Consider the following 12,260-nt stretch of genomic DNA (forward strand, 5'->3'; position numbering starts at 1 on the left):
TGTGTGTGTGTGTGTGTGTGTGTGTGTGTGTGTGTGTGTGTTGCTTGGTACAAAGGAATTCTTATATCCCATATTAAGCAATTTGGTCTGGCCTAGTGAATGCACCTTGTATAAATTCAACAAATGTTGTTTATTCCTCTTAGCCCTAAACAGAAGCATCCTAACAAATCAGATAATTGTCATTGTTAAAACAGTAGATCTGTAATATCAGGTAACACATTAAGTTATTTGACAATTCAGAAACACAATAAAATAAAAACAAAAATACAGCTATAGACTAGGGGAAGATGGTTTAGAAGAAAATTGCCTCTGTTTTCATATTCTTATAGTTCTTAATAAAGGGTTCAAAGTATGCATTAAGTGCATAGTGACAAGATAGAAATCTCATTTACTGGGGAAGGGGAAGGATTGGGATTAGGGGGGAGGGGGGAGGGTGGGAAGGGATGTGAAAGGTAAACAAAGGAGGAGGATGCAATGCTTGGTAAGAAATGTACGCATTATCCCCCTCTGTACAGTATGTTCACAAATAAAATAAAATAAAATTATTAAAAAAAAAAAGAAATCTCATTTACTGTTTGTTTCTGTTTTTGGCAGTGCTGAGGTCTGAACTCAGACCATAGCAAACAAGTACACTACTGCTTAAGCCACTACCCAGTCCTTTTGCTTTCACTTTTTCTGAGTGGGTCTCCTGCTAACTTTCCTTAGGTCACCACTATCCTCCTAATATTTGCCTCCAAAGCTGCTGGCATTATATAAATGTATGTGCCACCCCACCAAGCCAGCACTATCATTTCTTAATAGATATAACTGTTTTGCTTGCATTTTAGAATCCCAACTACAACACAGGAACCCAATAAACATGTGAATGAAATTTTAATGAAACAGAGGTATCAGTAAAACTAAGGCATATGGCAGAATGCAAACAGCCATAAATTCTTCCCAAGCCTTTATGCTCAATCCTGTGCTCCATAGGAGCATGAGCTGGGTGTGGTGATGCTCTCCTGTAAATCTCAGCATTCTAAGGCTGTCACAGAAGGTTCATGAATTTGAGGACAGGCTGCATTGCAAAATCCTGTCTCAAGGGATAGAAGAAAGAAAAATAAAAAGAACTAAAAAGTGAACTCAAAACAGCTGTAGGATACAAATCTCCTTCAAAAAAAATCAGTAGCATTGCTATGTGCCAATAGGACCCAAAAGAGTGAAAGTGGAAAACAAGATTTTGCAAGTAAAACTAATTCCAGAACTCAAGACCAAATAATAAGAGCATGTCTTGAGCCAGGCACTGGGGGCTCATGCCTGTAATCCTAGCTATTCAGGAGGCTGAGATCTGAGGATCAAGATTCAAAGCTAGCCCAGGCAGGAAAGTCCATGAGAATCATCTCCAATTAACCACCAGAAAACAGGAAGTGGTGCTGTGGCTCAAAGTGGTAGAGCACTAACATTGAACTAAAGAGCTCAGAACAGTGCACAGGCCCCAAGTTCAAGTCTCACAAACCAACAAAAGAAGAGGGTATCTTGATTCTTGGGGTTTTTGTTGTTGTTTGTTTGTTTCTTTGGTCAGTCATGGGGCTTGAACTCTGGGCCTGGGCGCTGTCCCTCAGCTCTTCAGCTCAAGGCGAGCTCTCTACCATTTGAGCCACAGCACCACTTCCAGTTTTCTGGGTAGTTTACTGGAGTAAAAGTCTTACAGCCTTTCCTGCCCAGGCTGGCTTTGAACTGCGATCCTCAGATCTCAGCCTCCTGAGTAATTAGGATTACAGGCATGAGCCACTGGTGCCTGGCAGTATATTGATTCCTTGACAGTACACTTTCTTTGTGTGTGATTATATTTTATACATATATCTCATATTAACACATCTTTAAGGGTTGAAATAAACAAATGCACAACTATTTGTGAAAACAATTTGTGAAATAACCTCTATCACTATAAAAACATTAAAATGACTATACAATTTGTCATCATTTACATGAAAGTGTAACTTGTATTTTAACAACAAAAAGGGAGAAAGACAGATACAAAATAGAAAAAATAGAAATAGGCTTACAAATACACACAGCATGGCATTGGTGTGGGTCTCACAAGCCTCTGGTAGAGCCATCATCATGTTATATAACCTAAGAGATGCCATTCTCACATCTGTGAATGGTTGCAATGCACAAGTTCTACTATCACAGACAATAACCTGCTAGTAATGTGATTATCTACGAGTGTGAGCCAAACCTTGACAGGTAATTACCTTGAAAATCCAAACTAATGACTTATTTAGAATATTCTAAGTTTCACTATTTACACTTTAGAATAGTAAAATATAAGAAAATAAAAATATATTTTAACAATATTTTATGTATTTTCCCTTTTAAAAAGTACTAATTACACAGATCTCCATTAGTATTATTAACTTCTCTAGTGCTACTACATGGACTTTTTAAACTAAGATTAAATAAAATAGCTAAATATCAGATTCATATCCTTTTTTATAAACTCTACTTTCTCTTTTCATGATTCTTGATCTTTTGAATACTGCTTTTTAAAATAAGTTTGTATCAAAGATTTTCTATAAAAGATAAAAGGGAGAATTAAAAGATAGTTCCTGAATTATAAAAATCTTAAACATGGAACTTATTCTCTACAGTTCTGCTGTTGTTTGCTATATAGAAACATCATCATCTTAGAACGGCCTCAAGGTCTATTTAACTTAAGCTATTATACTTAATAGTTAATGAAAAATCATGAATAAATCAACAGCACAAGAGATTTAGCTTCTTACCTACAACTTGTTTCTGTTGTGGTCAATATTAACTGAAACTATATCCCAATATTGGTTCCTTTTCCCTTCCTCTAGAATATTAACATTAGCTCAAGTAATACTGTCAACCAATTCTGTGGTGAAAATTCACATGGCAGTAGGTAACCTACCCATTTAATGGTATTGTTTCACTTTATGAAGTAGTCATAAATGGAAAACTAGTCTTCTAAATTTTATATAGCCTACGTGCCAAATTTTTGATATTCCAAATAACTAGAGTGTGATGGTAATACCAGGTAAGAGAAATGGGATGTTGGAAGACAAAGGGGGTACAAGTATATCTTCAATTTCAAATACAATTTCATTTTCAGTAAGTGTTAACGTATTCTAAGAAGTACTAAGAACTTCCATGTTCTCAAAAGAAGATCAATAAAATGAAGTTCTTGAATACCTATAGATAAATGGAACACAGTATGTGCAAAACATGTAGACTAAGAAAGAGAAATTACTACTTATAATAAAGTAAAAGAGGCTGGGAAGATGGTTTAGTGGTAGAATGCTTGCCTCACATGCATAAGGCCCTGGGTTTGATTCCTAGCACCACATAAGCAGAAAAAAAGCTGGAAGTGCGCTGTGGCTCAAATAGTAGGGCGCTAGCCTTGAGCTGAAGAGCTGAGGACAGCACCCGCAACCGACAAAAAAAAGAAAAGAAAAATTGAAAACACCATGATCAAACTAGAAGCTTAAAAAACAATTTAAAAAGCTCATTCATATATAACAGCCAAGGAAATGTTGAAAATAGACCTCTTTAGATATCAACATTTATGACAAACTTATAACAAGACATATGGAGCAATGGAGCCTAAAAACAGATCCATGTACATATTATCAACTAAATATGGCTAAGGTGACACTGCAATACAATAGGGAATTATTATCTTTTCAATATATGACACTGGAACTTGATCTAGACAACTGTTATACAGAAAAATATGAGCACTGGATCTTTTTCTTTCTTCTGTTATGCATGCACATGCCTTTGTACAAGGGCTTGACCTCAAGGCCTCAAGTTCTCACTGGACTTTATTACAGCTAGCACTCTACCACTTGAACAAACCTCCAGTACAGTCTTTTGCTGCTAAATGGAGTTAAGAATCTTAATGCCCAGACTGGCTTTGAACTGAAATCCTCCAGGCCAATCTCCTAAGTAGCTAGAGTTACAGGTGTGAGCCACAAACACCTAACCTCCCTGTCTCCCTCCTTCTCCCTCCCTCTCTATTCTTTCTCTTTCCCTTTCCTTCCTGAGAAAAGCCTCACGATGTAGCCCATACTATATAAATTGCCTTGAACTGGTAATCCTCCTGACTCAGCCTTCTGAAGGATGAGATTACAGTTGAACCTTAATTTTTCCTCAAATCATAGATAAAAGTCAATTCCAGATGAATATAGATTATTTATCTGAAAGGTAAAACAATTCAAGTTTCCGGAAGAAAATGGCTGTGCAAAGATTTATAAAACAGGACATCATAAAGAGAAATGTAAATTAGACTGCATTAAACTTAACTTCTAGTCATCAAATGTCATCCTTTAAAGTGACAAAATAGGTGGGCACTAGTAGCTCACATCTGTAATCCTGACTACCAAGGAGGCTAAGATCTGAGGATCAAGGTTCAAAGCCAGACCAGGAAGGAAAGTCTGTGAGACTCTCATCTTCAATTAACCACAAAAAGCTAGAAGTAGAGTTGTGGCTCAAGGGGCAGAGTGCTGACCTTGAGCACAACAGCTCAGTGACAGCATCCAGACTCTGAGTTCAAGTTCCAGGACCAGTACAGAAAAAAAAAGAAGGAAAAAAACAAACAAGATACCAAGCAAGAAGAAATACTTAGGATTTAGCTGACAACAAAGATTTTTCATGTTAATATATAAATAAGTTGTAAATTAGGAAAAATGACAAATAAGAAAATATGAAAATAACAGAGCAGATTCTTTTTACAAAAGAGGATATTCAACTTGACAATAATCATTTTAAAAGGTAGCTAACATCCTTAGTCATCAGGAAAAAAGAAATGAAACCATAGGGAGGTACCACTATATAAATACCAACTTAACTAAAAAAATAGAAAAACCAAAGACAATTACTCCTAAATATAACCAAAAATGCAGTTGCTGGTAGAAATGTAAACTGGCACAATAACTTTGGAAATAGTAGGTCTATCAAAACTGAATCTTGTATTTCTTTAATCCTGAATTCCAGTCTTATATACTCAATTGTGTATACTCAAATCAAGAAACACATAAGATCATCAAACATGTACAAATATATTCATAATATCTTTGTTTTGCCATAGGTCCACAATGGAAACAACTTAAATGTCTATTTAGAGTAAACAGGATAATTAAATCATGATAGAATCCTATAATGGATTGCTATATAGCAGTTAAAAAAAAAACATAGCAGGCTAGGAACATAACTCAAATAGCAGACTGCTTACCTAGCATACAGGAAGCATTAAGGGGGGGAGGGACAGAGGGACAGAGGGATGGTCAAAGATTGAATAACACAAACATAACACTAAATACAAGAAACCATATATAACAATGAATGTACTGTTTAATTCCATTAAATAAAAGTTTAAAGTTCAACCTAAATTTATCAGTGGTATTTAAAGTCAGTATTGTGAATACCTGGGTGTTTAGTGGGCTAGAGTAGGCAGAGCAATGATGAAGAGGGTTTGGGAAAGGCTTGGCTACTAGTAATATATAACATTTTACATCATGGCTACCTTTACTTTATAAGCACTCATCAAGCTATTCATCTGTAATGTGCTAGCTTTTCTACGCACATATTATATTTCAGTAAAATGCCTTTTAAAAAAAATAAATTGCTACCAAGCACCGGTGGTTCTCCCTATAATCCTAGCTACTCAGGAGGCTGAAATCTGAAGATCACAGTTCAAAGCTAGCCCAGGCAGCAAAGTCTGTGAGACTCTTTATTTACTTATTTTACTTTTTTTTTTTTTTGGGGGGGGGGTCAGTCATGGGGCCTGAACTCTGGGTCTGGGTGCTGTCCCTCAGCTTTTCAGCTCAAGGCTATCGCTCTACCACTTAGCCACAGTGTCACTTCCCGCTTTTTCTGCTTATGTGGTGCTGAGGAATCGAACCCAGGGCCTCATGAATGCAAGGCAAGCATTCTACCACTGAGCCACCTTCCCAGCCCTCTGTGAGACTCTTATCTACAATTAACCACCAAAAAAGCCAGAAGTAGAGTTGTGGGTCAAGTAGTCCAGTGCTGGCTTACAACAAAAAAGGTCAGGGACAGTGCTCAGGCCCTGAGTCAAGCCCAGAATAGGCACACACAAAAAATTTCCTGGAAGATGCCACAAATTAGGTTAAGAGGAACTAGCTTTACTGGAAAGATAAAAGAGAAAAAAAAAGATAAAAGAGATTTGAAATAGAACTAAAATGAGTTTGACTATAATGTCTTTTAGATCCCACTTTAGTTTCATAAAGCCAGTACACAAGGATAAGCCCACTTTGACAAAACCTTCAGTCTCCTTCCCTCAAAAAACACAAGAGTCTAACACAAGAAAAATATCAAATGAGCAGTTCAGGGAAGTTCACTATATTTTCTTCTCTACTTCATAGGAATAAGAGGATGGGCACATGTCCTTTTCTTGCCTTTAAATCTACAGCTAAGAAGCTAAGTATCAAGGGTTTACACCAGTAATCCTAGCTACTCAGGAAGCTAAGATCTGAGGATCACAGCCTGGGAAGAAAAGTCCATAAAACTCTTATCTTCAATTAGCCATCAAAAAGCCAGAAGTGGAGTTGTGGCTCCAAGTATAGAGTGTTAGTCTTAAGCAAACAAGCTTAGGGACACAATCCAGGCCTGGAGTTCAAGCCCCACAACCTGCAAAAGAGAAAAAACAAAACAAAACTACAGATAAGGAAGCAAAATAATCCTGCAGCTAACATGTGTGGGTCAGGAGGATAGACCAGAGATATGGGCCAAAACCCCAGCTGGCAATTGAAAAAATGTGTTTGCCACATAAAGGATTTAAGATATAAAATCGAGAAAGGATTTAAGATATAAAACGAGACTCTTTTTCCCAGTACTGGGAATTAAATTTAGGGCTTTTCATATACTCAACTGTTTACCACTTGAGAGCACTCCCACTAGCCCTGACCTAATTTGTCAAGGCTGGTCTTGAACTTGTGATCCATTACTTTCCCTTCTGCCACCCAAGTAGCTGGGATTACACACCTGTCTTGGCAGCTCAATTTATTTGATAGCAAAAGCAGTTTTCATATTGCTCATAGTAGATATTTAAAGTAGAAGTTCTTGGCAGGGGCTAGTGGCTCATGCCTATAATTCTAGCTACTTGGAAGGCTAAGATCTGAAAGAATTGCAGGAAAGGCCAGCACAAGCAAAGTCCACTAGACTACAAATCTACAGACAGAAAATGAATGTAGTGGTGCTCACCTGTGATCCTAGCAACTGCAAAAAGTCTACCTAAAGTAGACAGACTATAACTAAGGTGAACACTCAGTTGAGAAGCAAGACTTCACCCTAAAAGTAGCAATGAAAAGCAGAACCAGAGGCATGGCTTAGCAGTAAATCCTTGTAAGGATCTATGTATGAAATAATCTACCACTAATGGACTTTGAGGCAGTTGTATCTTCTTTCACATGCCCATTTAGTGTATCTGCAACTTGACTGTTAAAATATATTGTAATGAAGATTAAGTGAGCTATTACATACAAAATTTACAACAGTCTTTGGGACAGTCAGTATTCAATAAATGGTGCACACTATTATTAAATGCTAATCTTGGTTCTGCAGCCAAACTCAGGTATAATCCCAGAAAAGTTTATAGCCATTCTATTTTAATAATCTAACTCTCTCCCCATTCTAAAAAAATAACGAAATTTAAATTCTAATTCTCAAACACACTACATTTGGAAGTAATTCCTTCTACATATTACACACATTAAACATCTCTAGGCTACTTTACACTACAGAATACACACCAAGCATATGGTATGTATTAGCTAGGACATATGAGCATGATTGAATATCTCAACTATAATTTAAGGTGGAGATCTTATCTTGAATATCAATTGACAAAAAGAATATATGAGAATAAGGTAAAGAAACCTAAAGCCAGGCGCCACCGTTGGCTCACGCCTGTAATCCTAGCTACTGAGGAGGCTGAGATCTGAGGATTACAGCCAGTTCATGGGGCAGCTACTTATTTACCTGACTTTTTAGACTACTTTTCATTTAATTTTCCCAATTCACCAGTGAAAATGGAAATATTGGGAAAGAAAGATATAGAAACAACGACTATGTCAAATTTTCATGCTCAGCCTGGGCAGAAAAGTCCATTGAGACTCTTATCTCCAATTAACTACTAGTGAACCGGAAATGGTGCTGTGGCTCAAGTGGTAGAGCACTCGCCTTGAGCTTAAGTGCGCAGGGATAGCGCCCAAGCCCAGAGTTCAAGCCCCACAACTGACCAAAAAAAAAAAAAAGATCCTAAAGATTAGGGTGAATATGTTCTATTCCTGGTAGTGATGACTCTAAAATAGTAAGTTACTTCACTACTATTATGGCGTATCTGAAGGTACAAAAGAGTTATGATAAAATGTTTACTACAATCCCTGAGACTTTCTTTACCTTTCTCCTCTTTGTAAACTATATTGTTGATTATTACTATGCCTAGAAAAAAAATACCATAGCAGCAATACACATGTCCAATCTCATAGCCTTAGTAACTCCTAATTTTGAGAACAATGACAATGGGTTTTTAGATGGGCCTACAATTACTTTCAAGAACTAGTGAATTCTAGCTGGGTGCCTGCCAGTGGCTCACACCTATAATCCTAGCTACTCAGGGGGCTGAGATCTGAGAATTATGGTTTGAAGCCAGCCTGGGAAGGACAGTCACCGCAAGACCCTTATCTCCAATTAGCCACTCAAAAACCAGAAGTGGCGCTGTGGCTCAAAGTAGCAGAGTGCTAGATTTGAGTAAAAAAGCTTAGGGACAGCACCCGCACCCTGAGTTCAAGCCCCACAACCACAAAAAAAAAAAAAAAAAAGATAGTGAATTCAATTTTGTCAATGTTCTAGAATCAACTGTTATACATTATAGAGAAGGGAAGAAACAGAAATTAACTTAATATATGCCCTAATATTCTTACATAATTACACATAAGTGGTAACTCCTTTGTCCCACAATATATTTAATAATCAATATTCATTCTCAGCATCTTCTTTGTGATGGTCCCACATTAAGCACTTCATAAACATTATAACAAGACATTTTAGATGGTTTTTAGGAAATAAAACTATTTAAAGATCATAAAATACATGGTTAAGTTTAATTTTATTAGGTCTAAGACAAAACTTCGCCCAAAAAAATGTACAGAATCTTAAGTTCATTAATCATCTTTAAGAAAAAAAGTAGAAACAAATTTAAACTCGAATATTTACATCAAGAAAATCTCTTAAAACTTTGAAATGTTTTATATGCTTACCTTTTTATTTCAAACCTACAAGATTAGAAACAAAAAATAGAAATCTGTCTAAAATGTACAATTAAGAACTATTTTTTAAAAAATGAAACTAAAAACCTCTTACCTGAGCATGAAAATTTGACATAGTCGTTGTTTCTATATCTTTCTTTCCCAATATTTCCATTTTCACTGGTGAATTGGGAAAATTAAATGAAAAGTAGTCTAAAAAGTCAGGTAAATAAGTAGCTGCCCCATGAACAATACCCATAACATAGAAAGCTGCAGAGTTTTCATTTTCACTGAACACTAGACCCACAAATTCTTCTGCAAACCTCTCCATCTCCATAGGAGACAGGTGGGAGAGTTCGTTACTGTAGGCATGGATAACTGATGCTCCTCCATTAGGCTGGTGCTCAATATGAATAAGCTGCTTAAATTCCAAAGTGTCCAACCTTTTGAGGCTATTCTGAACTCGTGGTTCCTTTAATGAGACAAATGGAAACTCACTGTTCTCTGGAATTTTAGAATCGTAATTCTTGGTATCCAAATTCTTTTCAATGCAATCCTTTATGGTATCACTCAGGATGCCTTTGGTTTCTTGATCTTCAACATCAGACAGTAATCCTGAACAGATGGTCTGAATAGATTTGCTATACATTTTTGGACGTTTTCGTTTTTCATTTTCTTTGTGTTTCTTTTTCTTTTTCTTCTTTACCTTTTTAATTTGTAAGTCTTCTGCATTTGTTTTTGGTTTCTCCTTCCCACCTGTTGGGAAAAATGTTTTTTGAAACTCCATATTTTACTTTTAAAAATCATGTTCCTATGAACTGTTGTAATAAGTTTAATTCTGAAGACTTACTCAGAAGCTGTTTTCTATTTGGAATTTACTTTAAACAGTATTGATAATCAATATGTAGTTATGGTCTCTCTTATTTTTGTATTTCTACAAACAAACACACAAACATGGTGGCTTAGGATTGAGTTATATCATTCTGATATCCAACAAATTCTGTTTCTTGAAGGAATTAGATGAATAAGTGTTTTAGAAAATATAATCTTCCAATTTTTAAAACAGAAATCCAGAAAGGGATACTAGCCATATATTTCTCACTGGAATATAATTATTATTTTTACTCTTTCTCAGGCTTAAAAATTGCATCTATATGCCAAACTGATTTATATCCTAAAGTAGAAAACATTTGTTTAGCATAACAGTAAACAAGCTGTTGTTGTCCTTTTCATGTACTTCTTGGTAAACCATGTTTGCATCTAAAAATGGGCTAACTCTACCAGTTTCCAAATGTCCAAGTGAAGATCCAGCAAGTTATCATGACAAAATTAGAATCATCTCTCAGAAGTGGTGCAGTGGCTCAAGTGGTAGAGCACTCGCCTTGAGCTGAAGAGCGCAAGGACAGCACCCAAGCCCAGAGTTCAAGCCCCACGACTGACAAAAAAAAAAAAAATCATCTCTCATATCCTAAGCTCCAATAATACTCATATGCTGGTAAAGAAAAAGCAAAATGGTAACGAAGAGAAAGAAATGGGACATTAAAGCTTATAAAGAGTTTTTGTGATCAAAAGCAAGCATAATGGGCTCATGAATTTTAAATTCAAAGAATACAAGGTGTATACATAGGTGTATACATACTTTATCACAGGATACTCCTTTCTAATCAATAAAATTAGAAATAAGAAAGCAGCCTATAAGAAAAGATTCCTAAAATACTCCACCTGTTACTTCATTTTCAGAGATAACCTGCCATGAATAAAGTTATCCCCACATACTTTTCTACATAAACTTTTCCATCTTCACATACCTCATTACTTTCTGTCTTCAGGGAAAGAGATATTCTATCTTCAAAATTAAGTCCCTCCTACCAGCTCCAAAAAAACAGTATTAGCGAATATTTACAGCCTTCTTTTCTACTTACAAGAGAACATCTAGCATTCTTAAGTTGCTTATATGTTTTACTGACTGTTCTGCTTTCAATATAACCAAATTTGCTTTATCAGAATGTTGAACCAAGTCCAATATTTTCAAGTCTCCTTCCAAATTGCTCTATCATTTCACACAACTACAGTTCTTCTCAATTATTGTTGGCCTGAACTGGTCTAAACATCTCTGTCTTAATTTTTGGTCTTAAAGACATATGATTGTCTCTTGTCCAGAATGATAAAACCATATTACTATTTCTATCATTATTTTGTATCATTCCAGTCACACTCATCTGCTCAAGTGTGTTCAGGGGCTTTCAACACCTATAAGTTATAATCTCTTAAATATGGAATTAATATCCATCCAGTATTTAAGGCTCAGGTCAAACTACACCATTTAAATTTTTCTATAAAACATACCTGGGCCAGGCGCCAGTGGCTCACACCTGTAATCTTAGCTACTCAGGAGACTGAGATCTAAGGATCACAGTTCAAAGCCAGCCTGGGCCGGAAAGTATATGAGACTCTTATTTCCAATAAACCACCAGAAAACCAGAAGTGGTGCTGTGGCTCAAGTGGTAGAGCGCTTCAGCCTTGAGAGACAGTGCCCAGGCCCAGAGTTCAAGCCCTACAACCAACCTCCCCCGCCAAAAAAAAAAAAACAACAACAACCATACTTAGATCTAAGAATCACAGCTCAAAGCCAGCTCAGGCAACAAAGTCCATGAGACTCTTGCCTCCAACGACCTACTACTCAAAAAACAACCGAAGTGACAGACACTATATGCTCAAGGACAGCACCCAGCCCTGACTTCAAGCCCAGGAGTGGCAAAATAATGAAAAGAGAAAACAAAACCCAGCCAAAACAATTCTAGGGGATAAAGACAATATGGGAGGGCTATCCATGCTGAACTTCAAACTCTACTACAGAGCTATAATAACAAAGACAGCATAATACTGGCACAAAAACAGACCCGAAGACCAATGGAACAGAATAGAAGATCCAGAAATAAATCCACAGGCCTACAGCCAGCTGATATTCGACAAAGGAGCCAAAGA

General features: G+C 36.5%; 1 protein-coding gene across 1 annotated transcript in view; it reads right to left on the minus strand.

Annotated features, from left to right (window-relative positions):
• The window catches only part of Rsbn1l (round spermatid basic protein 1-like), a 56,227-nt gene that overhangs the window by 20,004 nt on the left and 23,963 nt on the right, over positions 1-12,260 (minus strand). Inside the window, exon 5 of the mRNA XM_013035263.1 lies at positions 9,391-10,031. Within this exon, the coding sequence (XP_012890717.1) occupies positions 9,391-10,031 (641 nt within the window). The remainder of the gene's footprint in view (positions 1-9,390; positions 10,032-12,260) is intronic.

This window comes from Dipodomys ordii, unplaced genomic scaffold, assembly GCF_000151885.1.
Source record: "Dipodomys ordii isolate 6190 unplaced genomic scaffold, Dord_2.0 Scaffold207, whole genome shotgun sequence".
Taxonomy (NCBI): domain Eukaryota; kingdom Metazoa; phylum Chordata; class Mammalia; order Rodentia; family Heteromyidae; genus Dipodomys; species Dipodomys ordii.